The 16,868-nt window shown below is 30.5% G+C and overlaps 3 protein-coding genes across 3 annotated transcripts, besides 12 other annotated features; all 3 read left to right on the top strand.

Annotated features, from left to right (window-relative positions):
* TVAGG3_0139240 (transposase family) lies at positions 1-471 on the top strand (the record flags this gene model as incomplete). Its single annotated transcript, XM_051224211.1, has 1 exon — positions 1-471. The coding sequence occupies one exon, from the start codon at positions 1-3 to the stop codon at positions 469-471; it is 471 nt and encodes a 156-aa protein (XP_051109197.1).
* Positions 472-1,069: 598 nt separating this feature from the next.
* Positions 1,070-1,107: a mobile genetic element.
* Positions 1,070-1,107: a terminal%2Cinverted (terminal inverted repeat of Banshee-A3 transposon ID:TVAGG3_0139230).
* A 1,200-nt stretch (positions 1,108-2,307) lies between these two features.
* Positions 2,308-2,646, top strand: TVAGG3_0139220 (uncharacterized protein; the record flags this gene model as incomplete). Its single annotated transcript, XM_051224210.1, has 1 exon — positions 2,308-2,646. The coding sequence occupies one exon, from the start codon at positions 2,308-2,310 to the stop codon at positions 2,644-2,646; it is 339 nt and encodes a 112-aa protein (XP_051109196.1).
* Positions 2,647-5,883: 3,237 nt separating this feature from the next.
* Positions 5,884-7,005: a mobile genetic element.
* Positions 6,972-7,005: a terminal%2Cinverted (terminal inverted repeat of MuDR-4N1_TV transposon ID:TVAGG3_0139210).
* Positions 7,006-7,688: 683 nt separating this feature from the next.
* Positions 7,689-7,725: a mobile genetic element.
* Positions 7,689-7,725: a terminal%2Cinverted (terminal inverted repeat of Banshee-A3 transposon ID:TVAGG3_0139200).
* Positions 7,726-10,061: 2,336 nt separating this feature from the next.
* Positions 10,062-10,099: a mobile genetic element.
* Positions 10,062-10,099: a terminal%2Cinverted (terminal inverted repeat of Banshee-A3 transposon ID:TVAGG3_0139190).
* Positions 10,100-11,295: 1,196 nt separating this feature from the next.
* Positions 11,296-11,634, top strand: TVAGG3_0139180 (uncharacterized protein; the record flags this gene model as incomplete). The annotated part of the gene is made up of 1 exon (XM_051224209.1): positions 11,296-11,634. The coding sequence occupies one exon, from the start codon at positions 11,296-11,298 to the stop codon at positions 11,632-11,634; it is 339 nt and encodes a 112-aa protein (XP_051109195.1).
* Positions 11,635-14,874: 3,240 nt separating this feature from the next.
* Positions 14,875-15,768: a mobile genetic element.
* Positions 15,735-15,768: a terminal%2Cinverted (terminal inverted repeat of MuDR-4N1_TV transposon ID:TVAGG3_0139170).
* Positions 15,769-16,451: 683 nt separating this feature from the next.
* Positions 16,452-16,488: a mobile genetic element.
* Positions 16,452-16,488: a terminal%2Cinverted (terminal inverted repeat of Banshee-A3 transposon ID:TVAGG3_0139160).
* Positions 16,489-16,868: the final 380 nt, after the last annotated feature.

Below are 16,868 nucleotides of genomic sequence, written 5' to 3'. Positions count from 1 at the left end.
ATGACACGTAAAGTTCTCAAAACTAAATTATTGAAAAACAAGTCTTCCAACTCAACAGCGAATATTTTAAGAAAACTTTTAGAGGAGTTTATCCCTTACTGCATCTGGACCGATAACGGCGGTGAAAACCGCGGTGAATTCGGCCAGGTTATGCAGGAAAACGGAATAGTTTGGAAGCACACCTTGCCGTATATGCCAAGACAGAACGGCAAGGTGGAGCGCCTGTGGCCAAGCTTAGAAAAGTTTTTGCCAGACGAGTTGGATGATATTCAACAAATCAAGGACTCAGTTCAGCAGTTCATTGAAAAATACAACAATACACCACATTTATCTCTCGATATTAATCCAAAATCGAATAGTAATTACACTCCTAACGAATTATTCGAAGTTTCAAAATTTTGGTACGAGCCAGAAATGCAAAAATGGGAGTTATATATCAAAGAGGAATGGGTTTTAGCAAAATTTGAATAATTACATCATTTTAAATGACTTCTAAACAATTTTATTTATGATCAAATTTTATATATCTTTTTGGATCAAATCCATTTTAATAGAATTTATATACTATTCATCTATTAGTAAACACTACCGTATATTATTTTTAAGCTATCTTATTTTTTGAAATTTTATTCAAATCTTTGGTCGCAAGAAGAATTGCATGATAAATAAAAACATTTAATCAAAGTCAATTTTATTTTTCATATTCAAATGGACTGAGTGTTAACATTTAACATTTTTTGCTAATTGTCGTCAAAAATTAGGCGTAAAGCAAAAATTGATATTTCATATGGTTTTATGATAGATAAGCATTATATTCCCACTCATTATATTCGTAAATTTTGAGGTTTATCCTTCGCTTTTAAGATCATTGAATTTGATTTTTATATAAAATAGTTATATATTAGAAAATAATATGAGTTTATGTGATATTATTTTTCAGAAGATTTTGTGTTCTTCTTCAAAATTTTATTTTTTATTAAAAAGAATCTTTACAAAATATACATTTACTTTAATTAATATTTAAAAACGTGCTCTATCAAAAGTTCCAAAAATTCAATATTATAGCTTTTCTGAGGTGTCACTTTTGATGAATTTCTGTTTTCAACACTAGACAAAAACAATTATATTAGATGCACATGATTAACATCTCTTGGTCTGATGATGTTTTTCAATTAAAAGATTATTATATACAGTTGAATTTACAAAATTCTTAATTCATAATTGCATGGCACAAGAGAGGTATGATCTGCTTATATGTTAATGATAGATATACCATATTATTTCCATTACTATAAATAACTTAAAGAAATATATCTTCTAAGTGTATTTTTTGTTCAATTTTGTTTGAAAAAAAAATTAAAACGCATTTCTTATCTTGTTTAGCTTTGATAAGTTGGATTAAATAATATTACTAAATACAAATCATGATAACAATTATATATCCATGCTAAATGCCTGAAGATCTGGTGAAAATATTGAGATATGCCTCACTTCCATCATTTCGTCTTACCACATAAAAATATGTGATTTTTAAAACAAGTTAGCTGATATGCTTTTAACAAAACCGAATCAAAAGTATTCAAAAAAATCTGAAATTGTAAAATATCTTAATCAAAAATAAAGGGTTGATCTTCATTTTCGGGATTTCAAAAAAATTTGGAATTTCACCTCCCAAACACACAGATTGTCCAGTTCATTGGCATAGAGAATATCCGATTTCCAGTGTTTTACTCTGAATCTTATTAGTTAAATACCGAATTTCGAACATAAATTCATCAAAATCGAATAAAGAGACTACCAAAAACGACACAAATATAATCAAGTCACAATCATTTAACAGGAACTCCTTAAATGAAGATTTTTACAATTTTAATCTCTATATTTTAGAAAAAAATATGCTCAGTCACAAACACAATTACTATGTTATGGAACAAGGCATTGACACTCGAATCTCTGGCCAATTCGAGGAACATCCAAAATTTCAATAATCTTATCCCACAGAATCCATAGCCCAAAAACTTTAATTTGCATAGTACATTTGAAGACGAATAATATTAGTCCAATTTTTTTTAACTTTGAAATTTTCAAAGATACAAAATTTATTACATTTAGAATTAATGCATTAATATATGCATTTGTTCCGTACCGAAAATGAACTTTACAAAAAGTGACATGAAAAGTCTTAATTACATTAAAGCCAAATGTAAACTTCATTGAGAAAAAGCAGTTTTGTCTCGTATTCAACGTAAAATCTTCAAAAGAAGACTAAACAAAAAGTGCTACACTGATAACAAAGATGAATTTCACATGGAACGCGATGATTCAATAACTGCAGAGTTGCGACATACAATTGCGGAAAATGTATGGACAACCACATGTAATGGTGGAGAACCATCGTATCTTTCAGAGGTCGAATTACTTGATTTTTATGGTGAAATCAATCAAAGAGCAAAAGGTCTTGCATGTGAAAAGGTAATCGAAGCTTATCAGATTGCCTACGAATTACTGGAGTATAGATACAGCAGAGCTTTATATCTAGCTGGCCTTGTTCATCCAGACGAATTTCCAACAAGAGGAAAAAGAATTGTTTACTTCGCTAGAAGTATATCTCCCCTCAAGATCATGGTTAAACAGAGTTTGCTCTGATCTCAACATTGAGATCAAAAGCTCAAAAGAAAATGAGGAAAAACGAGCAAGTACTGTAACACAGCAACAGTTGCTAACTTCTTACATTAATTTCAGTATACGGCAGGAATTGATCCATGGAATAAGTGGAGTATTTATGAAACATCTCTGCTTCATCAAAGCGTTACAAAGTTATCTGCACTGAAAGCAACCCTCCTTTAACCAAAGAAGAGCATGAATTTGTGCTTGTTACTAGTATCTTCCCATATAATTCTGAAGGATACCGGATGAAACCATTTATTATTGTTCCAGGAATATAAAATTGTTCACAGGAACTCCGCTCCGTGAGAGCATTCCTTACAGGACAATCTTATGGATGGATGACAAAGAAGATATGGGATATCTTTAATTTAACTTTTATTATCGAAATCCAGAGATATCGCTCAAGTCTTGATGCTATCACAGCAGCTCAGCATAATATCGTATTCGGTGATAATCATATCAGCCGAGTAAGTTATTTTACTTGCAAACTTTTGAGTCTCTTCAGAATTGAACTCTTGACATTTCCAGCTTACTGCACAGTAGTTCTCCAGTTATTTGATGTAGGATGTGCAGCATCTTTGAGATCAAAGAATAACAGGTTAAAATATGTTCCGCTTTACACATATGAGCAAGATAATTTATCAAATACCCCAAAACCAAGGTTAAAAATTGTAAGAATTTTAATTGATGCTTGTGATTAAGTCAATGCATCAGTATGGTATTCATCCGTGGAACCCAGATAAAGCCTTATCCAACGAATTAACAAACAAAACATCAAACGCAATACCAAATCCCACATATATATTTAATTCTTCTTGCAAAAAATTAACATCTGACGCCGAATTACTTAAAATTGCGCAATTTGAAGCAATCAAATTCAAACATTAAATCAAGCACTGATAGTTATTGTAACAAATATTTCGAATTATTTAGATTATTATCCTCCAAATACAAAAATTCTCAGCAAAGGGATGAAATTGAGTCAATTTAATGGAGCAAAACGAAGTGAGGTGAAATTCACCACTTTGACACCTCGTATTTTTCAGATATATCGATTAATATTGAGTTTTATTGGGATGGAAAACATACTGAAAAACCTGCAATATCAACACCTTTTTATATAATATTGAATAAATAAAAATTTGTTTTTATTTTCCAAAAAGATATATGATACATTTTTATTATACAGGTTAAAAACTGTCTAGCTTTTGCTTTTAGTGCTCGACCAGAGGCATACATTGAAAATACAATCCTCTCCATGGTTTTTGTGTAGGATCTGATCTTCGCAAAACGATGATATTGACTATTATTATATGAATTGAATGTATTTATGAATATTTCGAAATTTTAATATAAATAATTTATTAAAAATAAAAATTGAACGTAAGTACAAAAAATATAATTTGAAAGCAAATTAAAATTAACGATACGATAATTTGGAACTTTTACCTTTTGCCAATAAATATAAAAATAAAATTTTGGGAATTGGAACTTAAGAGTAGAGAGACCTTTGTTGATATGTATGAGGCTATGTATTTATGTGTAGATCTGAGTAAGCTTGGTTATCATATAGCGGTTTCTGATGAAATTGAGAACCTCGGAGACCCAAGACCTTTGTTGATATGTATGAGGCTATGTATTTGTGCGTAGTCATTAAACCATTCTTGCAAATTAAATATTATTTTATTTGTTATATTGAGCTTTCTTCCTGATAATTTGCATATCTTCAAAATCATTAAAGTAAGTAAAATCAGTTGTTTTTTCGGTGATTAATCTTAATTCTTCGCATTATATTTCTTTTTTTTGAAAAATCTTACTGTTTGGGGAAATTCTCTTTGCGAAATCTGTTGGCCTGAGGATTATCTGGTTGAATAAAAATATGTTCAATTCCCCTTTCGCATAATAATTAATGAAATTGTGTTTTATTTTCGAGAGTGTGCAAAACGTTCCCACTTCTTGAGAGGTACGTTTTGCAAATTTTTTTCTTTCATACATAGAAGATTTTTGGAAGATGATTGATCTCTACATGATATTATATCATATTTCTACATTGAGTCCTTAACAATATTAAATTGCAGGGTTTTCAAATCAAAAACTAACTTTCGCTCTTTCAGGTCAAATCAGCAAGGCTCTTCTATATAGGTGTTGGATATATTATCAAACTGAAATGAAACTTTCCAGAGATGTCCATAAAATTATTTTGCAAAACATCCCTCTCAAAAAGTGGGAACGTTTTTGCAATTTTTCTTTATTTTTTGTACCATTATCGGTCCATAGAGCGAAATGGGGACCAGGTATTGTGCTTAATGCACGTTTGAGTACATTTGTTTATACTCTGCAGTTTTCTGAGAAAAAGATTATGAGTGATCTCGTTTTTTCTTAAAGTCATTTTTTTCTTATCAAAAAAATTAAAATTACGTAAAACTATGACAAAATTACGTAATTCACAATTTTAATGCTGAAAAATAGGAATATAAGCTTATAATACTACAGGTAGATTGAGCATCGATGCGCGCTAATGCCAACATGATTAATTTGAGTCGGTTTTATATATTATTGGAAATTAATCACAAATTGTCCATGAATATAAGTTATATTCTTCGATATTATGAGTTAATGAAGGCTACAATATTTGTAATCATGATTGGCTAGTTAAAATCTATTAGAATAAAAGAAATTGTAATTTAATAATATTGAATTGACATTTTAAATAATTTGAGGTCTAATCCATTATGAGTATGGTTATTACAGGTCACTTATTATTATTCTTTGATATACAAAGAGTTAAAACGATTTGGTAATGAGATATTGTAGAAAATAAAAATAACTGTAATCTATTGAAACTGATAAAAAAAATTAAATCCATTTATTTTTTATTCATATGTTATTATTGATGAGAATTAGATCATTTAAAATTGAATACATATTTTTGAGAGAGTCAAAAATTTCAGGATCGATTTCATCTTCGCATTCATCCAAATATATTCTAAGCTCGGAATTTTCAAATGCATTCAAAATATTGGCAAAGTTTTCTTTACAAGAAGAGTTAAATAAAATTTCTTGTAAACAATTAATAATAAATTTTGGGTTAAATTCAACAAAATCCGAAAGAATTTCAAACACCTTTTCAAATTTGTCATTAAATATCGAAAGGGATATTGAATCTTTTATGATAATAGCGATGAGGATATTTATCAAAATTTCCTTATTTTTGAAGAGTGCGGGATAAATTTGTCAAGTGTCACTTTTCAATAACCTTAAATTACGCTGTTCTAATTTTTTAAAAAATAACCTTAAATTATATTTGAAGAAATTATGTCTATGATATATGTTTTATTCTAGAATCTTGGAGTTTTCATGCACTACACAAGAGCTCCAAGGTTCCAAGAGTGAATGCTCAATAGCAATTATAGAGATGTACCTTTCAAAATGACTTTTACTGATTAAATTTAATCAATAGAAGACATTTTGAAAAGGTACCTCTACAATTAGATATACAAGAGATTCAAAGCTTCATTTCAGATAGATTTGAAACTTTGAAACTCTTGGTAGATTTTGAGTGAATGCTGACAATCATCTTTGAGAAGGTTTTCTTAAAGAAAACTTCTCAAAGAGGTTTCTCAGGAGCCCTGAGGCTCCCTTTCGTAATGATTGGGAGCCTTGGGGCTCCTGAGACGAAGAATGGCTTCGCCGAATCTTTGATCAGCAGAGGCCAAATGAAAAGGCCTCTACTGATGGATTCTCAGGAGCCCTGAGGCTCCCTTTCGTAATGATTGGGAGCCTTGGGGCTCCTGAGACGAAGAATGGCTTCGCCGAATCTTTGATCAGCAGAGGCCAAATGAAAAGGCCTCTACTGATGGATTCTCAGGAGCCCTGAGGCTCCCTTTCGTAATGATTGGGAGCCTTGGGCTCCTGAGACGAAGAATGGCTTCGCCGAATCTTTGATCAGCAGAGGCCAAATGAAAAGGCCTCTACTGATGGATTCTCAGGAGCCCTGAGGCTCCTTTCGTAATGATTGGGAGCCTTGGGGCTCCTGAGACGAAGAATGGCTTCGCCGAATCTTTGATCAGCAGAGGCCAAATGAAAAGGCCTCTGCTGATGGATTCTCAGGAGCCTGAGGCTCCCTTTCGTAATGATTGGGAGCCTTGGGCTCCTGAACGAAGAATGGCTTCGCCGAATCTTTGATCAGCAGAGCCAAATGAAAAGGCTCTGCTGATGGATCAGAGTGAGGCTCCTTTCGTATGATTGGGAGCCTTGGGGCTCCTGCAGCAGAGTATCGCTCCGCTCCATTAATTTTTTTTAAAAAAAAGTGCCGTGTGGCAAATTTGTCCTGTTCCCTCTCCTAACACATAACTCCACAACTACCCAAGTACTATATTGCCACTCCTTCCGCATTGCATTTGAGAAACATTAAAAGTGGCGACAAGTGCACTTGCCATGGCATATTGTTGCGCGTATATACTACTTCTAATGAAAGAAGCAGTATATACGCGCAATTCGAGTGAGATTGCAGCAGAAAGTCGAGAAGAGAGCCTTTCTTAAGGTTAGGACTCCCTTCTCGACTTTATTATACAATGAAATATAAATCATAGTATATTTTTGTCACTTTTCACATCGTATTACCCCGATAGAAACAAAACAAAACGACTTTCTTGATATATCAATAAATGGCACGGATAATTTATTGGATGCATTGGAAAAATATTTTAATACATATCCTATTGAGCAAAATCGATTTCAAAAGATGAAATATTAGAATGGCCCAAGTATTTAATCATACAATTAAACTTTCGTAAGACGAAATGGTGGAAGTGAAGTGATGTTGAAACCTTGATATTTCCTCGAAATTTCTACAAAACATATATTAGACATAAAGCATATATCTTATTTTATTAAGAATGTTGAATAATAATATTATTAAATATTAAGCTTTAAAAAAGCTAATTAAATTCAAAAATGAATATATATTATTATTGGATAAATATTAATCAGAACAAATGATTTTTTTTATTAATGCTATGTAATAAACAGAAATTCATCAAAAGTGACAGCTCTCAATTTTTGACATTTGTAAATTCTAAATTGAATGAGAAAAATGAAATAACACTAAGCATAATACAATATTCTAGATTTAATTATAATTAGGAAAAAGTTAGTTTTGAGAGTACTTTTCATAGGCATATAGAATGAAATCTTCTGAAAAATAATATCACATAAACTCATATTATTTTCTAATATATAACTATTTTATATAAAAATCAAATTCAATGATCTTAAAAGCGAAGGATAAACCTCAAAATTTACGAATATAATGAGTGGGAATATATGCTTATCTATCATAAAACCATATGAAATATCAATTTTTGCTTTACGCCTAATTTTTGACGACAATTAGCAAAAAATGTTAAATGTTAACACTCAGTCCATTTGAATATGAAAAATAAAATTGACTTTGATTAAATGTTTTTATTTATCATGCAATTCTTCTTGCGACCAAAGATTTGAATAAATTTCAAAAAATAAGATAGCTTAAAAATAATATACGGTAGTGTTTACTAATAGATGAATAGTATATAAATTCTATTAAAATGGATTTGATCCAAAAAAATATATAAAATTTGATCATAAATAAAATCGTTTTAAATTACTTCTTCATTTAAATTATAACAATTATTTTTGATTTTTATTTATCATCCACATTCAAATTTGAATCTTATCACAAAAGAAGGACCACTTTTATGACTACTGCCAATCTATAAACAGAGAATGGCTATTTGAAGCTAAAAGAAGAATAGAAGAAGGTGAATATTACAAAAGTGTGGGAAAGGAAGTTGAATTGGAAAATGGTAAAATTAAATTGAATGTTGCCGAAAATACAATAAGAAGAGCATTTCAACTTCAAGAAATCGAATTACCAAAAGTTAGTCGCGGCAGAAAACCAAATCCACCAACATTTGAACAAAAACAATTAATTAATTCTTGTGTTTCACAATATAAAGGAGGAATTTCAAAAACTTATTTATTGATTAAAAGGTTTCAAAATATTGTTCAAAATCCCGATTGTGAGAAAGAAAAAGAAGAAATTGCAAAAGAATTTGAAAATATAGAAGATTTGACAAAGATCAAATTTTTGACAATTTACAAAAAATAAAGCCTCATCAAGTGGAAAAATTTATGATGGAATCAGGTTTATCTTCAAAAGAGATTACAAACCAGCAGATCCACCTACCAAATATCGTGCCATATCAAAGAATTTGATATGGCACTGCGATATTCATTACCTTCACGGTAATGTTTCTTTTCCATTCTTTGCCATATTGAATGATATGACACGTAAAGTTCTCAAAACTAAATTATTGAAAAACAAGTCTTCCAACTCAACAGCGAATATTTTAAGAAAACTTTTAGAGGAGTTTATCCCTTACTGCATCTGGACCGATAACGGCGGTGAAAACCGCGGTGAATTCGGCCAGGTTATGCAGGAAAACGGAATAGTTTGGAAGCACACCTTGCCGTATATGCCAAGACAGAACGGCAAGGTGGAGCGCCTGTGGCCAAGCTTAGAAAAGTTTTTGCCAGACGAGTTGGATGATATTCAACAAATCAAGGACTCAGTTCAGCAGTTCATTGAAAAATACAACAATACACCACATTTATCTCTCGATATTAATCCAAAAACGAATAGTAATTACACTCCTAACGAATTATTCGAAGTTTCAAAATTTTGGTACGAGCCAGAAATGCAAAAATGGGAGTTATATATCAAAGAGGAATGGGTTTTAGCAAAATTTGAATAATTACATCATTTTAAATGACTTCTAAACAATTTTATTTATGATCAAATTTTATATATCTTTTTGGATCAAATCCATTTTAATAGAATTTATATACTATTCATCTATTAGTAAACACTACCGTATATTATTTTTAAGCTATCTTATTTTTTGAAATTTTATTCAAATCTTTGGTCGCAAGAAGAATTGCATGATAAATAAAAACATTTAATCAAAGTCAATTTTATTTTTCATATTCAAATGGACTGAGTGTTAACATTTAACATTTTTTGCTAATTGTCGTCAAAAATTAGGCGTAAAGCAAAAATTGATATTTCATATGGTTTTATGATAGATAAGCATTATATTCCCACTCATTATATTCGTAAATTTTGAGGTTTATCCTTCGCTTTTAAGATCATTGAATTTGATTTTTATATAAAATAGTTATATATTAGAAAATAATATGAGTTTATGTGATATTATTTTTCAGAAGATTTTGTGTTCTTCTTCAAAATTTTATTTTTTATTAAAAAGAATCTTTACAAAATATACATTTACTTTAATTAATATTTAAAAACGTGCTCTATCAAAAGTTCAAAAATTCAATATTATAGCTTTTCTGAGGTGTCACTTTTGATGAATTTCTGTTTTCAACACTAGACAAAAACAATTATATTAGATGCACATGATTAACATCTCTTGGTCTGATGATGTTTTTCAATTAAAAGATTATTATATACAGTTGAATTTACAAAATTCTTAATTCATAATTGCATGGCACAAGAGAGGTATGATCTGCTTATATGTTAATGATAGATATACCATATTATTTCCATTACTATAAATAACTTAAAGAAATATATCTTCTAAGTGTATTTTTGTTCAATTTTGTTTGAAAAAAAATTAAAACGCATTTCTTATCTTGTTTAGCTTTGATAAGTTGGATTAAATAATATTACTAAATACAAATCATGATAACAATTATATATCCATGCTAAATGCCTGAAGATCTGGTGAAAATATTGAGATATGCCTCACTTCCATCATTTCGTCTTACCACATAAAAATATGTGATTTTTAAAACAAGTTAGCTGATATGCTTTTAACAAAACCGAATCAAAAGTATTCAAAAAAATCTGAAATTGTAAAATATCTTAATCAAAAATAAAGGGTTGATCTTCATTTTCGGGATTTCAAAAAAATTTGGAATTTCACCTCCCAAACACACAGATTGTCCAGTTCATTGGCATAGAGAATATCCGATTTCCAGTGTTTTACTCTGAATCTTATTAGTTAAATACCGAATTTCGAACATAAATTCATCAAAATCGAATAAAGAGACTACCAAAAACGACACAAATATAATCAAGTCACAATCATTTAACAGGAACTCCTTAAATGAAGATTTTTACAATTTTAATCTCTATATTTTAGAAAAAAATATGCTCAGTCACAAACACAATTACTATGTTATGGAACAAGGCATTGACACTCGAATCTCTGGCCAATTCGAGGAACATCCAAAATTTCAATAATCTTATCCCAGAATCCATAGCCCAAAAACTTTAATTTGCATAGTACATTTGAAGACGAATAATATTAGTCCAATTTTTTTTAACTTTGAAATTTTCAAAGATACAAAATTTATTACATTTAGAATTAATGCATTAATATATGCATTTGTTCCGTACCGAAAATGAACTTTACAAAAAGTGACATGAAAAGTCTTAATTACATTAAAGCCAAATGTAAACTTCATTGAGAAAAAGCAGTTTTGTCTCGTATTCAACGTAAAATCTTCAAAAGAAGACTAAACAAAAAGTGCTACACTGATAACAAAGATGAATTTCACATGGAACGCGATGATTCAATAACTGCAGAGTTGCGACATACAATTGCGGAAAATGTATGGACAACCACATGTAATGGTGGAGAACCATCGTATCTTTCAGAGGTCGAATTACTTGATTTTTATGGTGAAATCAATCAAAGAGCAAAAGGTCTTGCATGTGAAAAGGTAATCGAAGCTTATCAGATTGCCTACGAATTACTGGAGTATAGATACAGCAGAGCTTTATATCTAGCTGGCCTTGTTCATCCAGACGAATTTCCAACAAGAGGAAAAAGAATTGTTTACTTCGCTAGAAGTATATCTCCCCTCAAGATCATGGTTAAACAGAGTTTGCTCTGATCTCAACATTGAGATCAAAAGCTCAAAAGAAAATGAGGAAAAACGAGCAAAGTACTGTAACACAGCAACAGTTGCTAACTTCTTACATTAATTTCAGTATACGGCAGGAATTGATCCATGGAATAAGTGGAGTATTTATGAAACATCTCTGCTTCATCAAAGCGTTACAAAGTTATCTGCACTGAAAGCAACCCTCCTTTAACCAAAGAAGAGCATGAATTTGTGCTTGTTACTAGTATCTTCCCATATAATTCTGAAGGATACCGGATGAAACCATTTATTATTGTTCCAGGAATATAAAATTGTTCACAGGAACTCCGCTCCGTGAGAGCATTCCTTACAGGACAATCTTATGGATGGATGACAAAGAAGATATGGGATATCTTTAATTTAACTTTTATTATCGAAATCCAGAGATATCGCTCAAGTCTTGATGCTATCACAGCAGCTCAGCATAATATCGTATTCGGTGATAATCATATCAGCCGAGTAAGTTATTTTACTTGCAAACTTTTGAGTCTCTTCAGAATTGAACTCTTGACATTTCCAGCTTACTGCACAGTAGTTCTCCAGTTATTTGATGTAGGATGTGCAGCATCTTTGAGATCAAAGAATAACAGGTTAAAATATGTTCCGCTTTACACATATGAGCAAGATAATTTATCAAATACCCCAAAACCAAGGTTAAAAATTGTAAGAATTTTAATTGATGCTTGTGATTAAGTCAATGCATCAGTATGGTATTCATCCGTGGAACCCAGATAAAGCCTTATCCAACGAATTAACAAACAAAACATCAAACGCAATACCAAATCCCACATATATATTTAATTCTTCTTGCAAAAAATTAACATCTGACGCCGAATTACTTAAAATTGCGCAATTTGAAGCAATCAAATTCAAACATTAAATCAAGCACTGATAGTTATTGTAACAAATATTTCGAATTATTTAGATTATTATCCTCCAAATACAAAAATTCTCAGCAAAGGGATGAAATTGAGTCAATTTAATGGAGCAAAACGAAGTGAGGTGAAATTCACCACTTTGACACCTCGTATTTTTCAGATATATCGATTAATATTGAGTTTTATTGGGATGGAAAACATACTGAAAAACCTGCAATATCAACACCTTTTTATATAATATTGAATAAATAAAATTTGTTTTTATTTTCCAAAAAGATATATGATACATTTTTATATACAGGTTAAAAACTGTCTAGCTTTTGCTTTTAGTGCTCGACCAGAGGCATACATTGAAAATACAATCCTCTCCATGGTTTTTGTGTAGGATCTGATCTTCTCAAAACGATGATATTGACTATTATTATATGAATTGAATGTATTTATGAATATTTCGAAATTTTAATATAAATAATTTATTAAAAATAAAATTGAACGTAAGTACAAAAAATATAATTTGAAAGCAAATTAAAAATTAACGATACGATAATTTGGAACTTTTACCTTTTGCCAATAAATATAAAAATAAAATTTTGGGAATTGGAACTTAAGAGTAGAGAGACCTTTGTTGATATGTATGAGGCTATGTATTTATGTGTAGATCTGAGTAAGCTTGGTTATCATATAGCGGTTTCTGATGAAATTGAGAACCTCGGAGACCAAGACCTTTGTTGATATGTATGAGGCTATGTATTTGTGCGTAGTCATTAAACCCATTCTTGCAAATTAGAATATTATTTTATTTGTTATATTGAGCTTTCTTCCTGATAATTTGCATATCTTCAAAATCATTAAAGTAAGTAAAATCAGTTGTTTTTTCGGTGATTAATCTTAATTCTTCGCATTATATTTCTTTTTTTTGAAAAATCTTACTGTTTGGGGAAATTCTCTTTGCGAAATCTGTTGGCCTGAGGATTATCTGGTTGAATAAAAATATGTTCAATTCCCTTTCGCATAATAATTAATGAAATTGTGTTTTATTTTCGAGAGTGTGCAAAACGTTCCCACTTCTTGAGAGGTACGTTTTGCAAATTTTTTTCTTTCATACATAGAAGATTTTTGGAAGATGATTGATCTCTACATGATATTATATCATATTTCTACATTGAGTCCTTAACAATATTAAATTGCAGGGTTTTCAAATCAAAAAACTAACTTTCGCTCTTTCAGGTCAAATCAGCAAGGCTCTTCTATATAGGTGTTGGATATATTATCAAACTGAAATGAAACTTTCCAGAGATGTCCATAAAATTATTTTGCAAAACATCCCTCTCAAAAAGTGGGAACGTTTTTGCAATTTTTCTTTATTTTTTGTACCATTATCGGTCCATAGAGCGAAATGGGGACCAGGTATTGTGCTTAATGCACGTTTGAGTACATTTGTTGTATACTCTGCAGTTTTCTGAGAAAAAGATTATGAGTGATCTCGTTTTTTCTTAAAGTCATTTTTTTCTTATCAAAAAAAATTAAAATTACGTAAAACTATGACAAAATTACGTAATTCACAATTTTAATGCTGAAAAATAGGAATATAAGCTTATAATACTACAGGTAGATTGAGCATCGATGCGCGCTAATGCCAACATGATTAATTTGAGTCGGTTTTATATATTATTGGAAATTAATCACAAATTGTCCATGAATATAAGTTATATTCTTCGATATTATGAGTTAATGAAGGCTACAATATTTGTAATCATGATTGGCTAGTTAAAATCTATTAGAATAAAAGAAATTGTAATTTAATAATATTGAATTGACATTTTAAATAATTTGAGGTCTAATCCATTATGAGTATGGTTATTACAGGTCACTTATTATTATTCTTTGATATACAAAGAGTTAAAACGATTTGGTAATGAGATATTGTAGAAAATAAAAATAACTGTAATCTATTGAAACTGATAAAAAAAATTAAATCCATTTATTTTTTATTCATATGTTATTATTGATGAGAATTAGATTCATTTAAAATTGAATACATATTTTTGAGAGAGTCAAAAATTTCAGGATCGATTTCATCTTCGCATTCATCCAAATATATTCTAAGCTCGGAATTTTCAAATGCATTCAAAATATTGGCAAAGTTTTCTTTACAAGAAGAGTTAAATAAAATTTCTTGTAAACAATTAATAATAAATTTTGGGTTAAATTCAACAAAATCCGAAAGAATTTCAAACACCTTTTCAAATTTGTCATTAAATATCGAAAGGGATATTGAATCTTTTATGATAATAGCGATGAGGATATTTATCAAAATTTCCTTATTTTTGAAGAGTGCGGGATAAATTTGTCAAGTGTCACTTTTCAATAACCTTAAATTACGCTGTTCTAATTTTTTAAAAAATAACCTTAAATTATATTTGAAGAAATTATGTCTATGATATATGTTTTATTCTAGAATCTTGGAGTTTTCATGCACTACACAAGAGCTCCAAGGTTCCAAGAGTGAATGCTCAATAGCAATTATAGAGATGTACCTTTTCAAAATGACTTTTACTGATTAAATTTAATCAATAGAAGACATTTTGAAAAGGTACCTCTACAATTAGATATACAAGAGATTCAAAGCTTCATTTCAGATAGATTTGAAACTTTGAAACTCTTGGTAGATTTTGAGTGAATGCTGACAATCATCTTTGAGAAGGTTTTCTTAAAGAAAACCTTCTCAAAGAGGTTTCTCAGGAGCCCTGAGGCTCCCTTTCGTAATGATTGGGAGCCTTGGGGCTCCTGAGACGAAGAATGGCTTCGCCGAATCTTTGATCAGCAGAGGCCAAATGAAAAGGCCTCTACTGATGGATTCTCAGGAGCCCTGAGGCTCCCTTTCGTAATGATTGGGAGCCTTGGGGCTCCTGAGACGAAGAATGGCTTCGCCGAATCTTTGATCAGCAGAGGCCAAATGAAAAGGCCTCTGCTGATGGATTCTCAGGAGCCCTGAGGCTCCCTTTCGTAATGATTGGGAGCCTTGGGGCTCCTGAGACGAAGAATGGCTTCGCCGAATCTTTGATCAGCAGAGGCCAAATGAAAAGGCCTCTGCTGATGGATTCTCAGGAGCCCTGAGGCTCCTTTCGTAATGATTGGGAGCCTTGGGCTCCTGCAGCAGAGTATCGCTCCGCTCCATTAATTTTTTTTAAAAAAAAGTGCCGTGTGGCAAATTTGTCCTGTTCCCTCTCCTAACACATAACTCCACAACTACCCAAGTACTATATTGCCACTCCTTCCCGCATTGCATTTGAGAAACATTAAAAGTGGCGACAAGTGCACTTGCCATGGCATATTGTTGCGCGTATATACTACTTCTAATGAAAGAAGCAGTATATACGCGCAATTCGAGTGAGATTGCAGCAGAAAGTCGAGAAGAGAGCCCTTTCTTAAGGTTAGGACTCCCTTCTCGACTTTATTATACAATGAAATATAAATCATAGTATATTTTTGTCACTTTTCACATCGTATTACCCGATAGAAACAAAACAAAACGACTTTCTTGATATATCAATAAATGGCACGGATAATTTATTGGATGCATTGGAAAAATATTTTAATACATATCCTATTGAGCAAAATCGATTTCAAAAAGATGAAATATTAGAATGGCCCAAGTATTTAATCATACAATTAAACTTTCGTAAGACGAAATGGTGGAAGTGAAGTGATGTTGAAACCTTGATATTTCCTCGAAATTTCTACAAAACATATATTAGACATAAAGCATATATCTTATTTTATTAAGAATGTTGAATAATAATATTATTAAATATTAAGCTTTAAAAAAGCTAATTAAATTCAAAAATGAATATATATTATTATTGGATAAATATTAATCAGAACAATGATTTTTTTATTAATGCTATGTAATAAACAGAAATTCATCAAAAGTGACAGCTCTCAATTTTTGACATTTGTAAATTCTAAATTGAATGAGAAAAATGAAATAACACTAAGCATAATACAATATTCTAGATTTAATTATAATTAGGAAAAAGTTAGTTTTGAGAGTACTTTTCATAGGCATATAGAATGAAATCTTCTGAAAAATAATATCACATAAACTCATATTATTTTCTAATATATAACTATTTTATATAAAAATCAAATTCAATGATCTTAAAAGCGAAGGATAAACCTCAAAATTTACGAATATAATGAGTGGGAATATAATGCTTATCTATCATAAAACCATATGAAATATCAATTTTTGCTTTACGCCTAATTTTTGACGACAATTAGCAAAAAATGTTAAATGTTAACACTCAGTCCATTTGAATATGA

Source organism: Trichomonas vaginalis, chromosome IV (assembly GCF_026262505.1).
Source record: "Trichomonas vaginalis G3 chromosome IV, whole genome shotgun sequence".
NCBI classification, from domain to species: domain Eukaryota; phylum Parabasalia; order Trichomonadida; family Trichomonadidae; genus Trichomonas; species Trichomonas vaginalis.
This window is presented reverse-complemented; position numbering and strand designations above follow the sequence as displayed.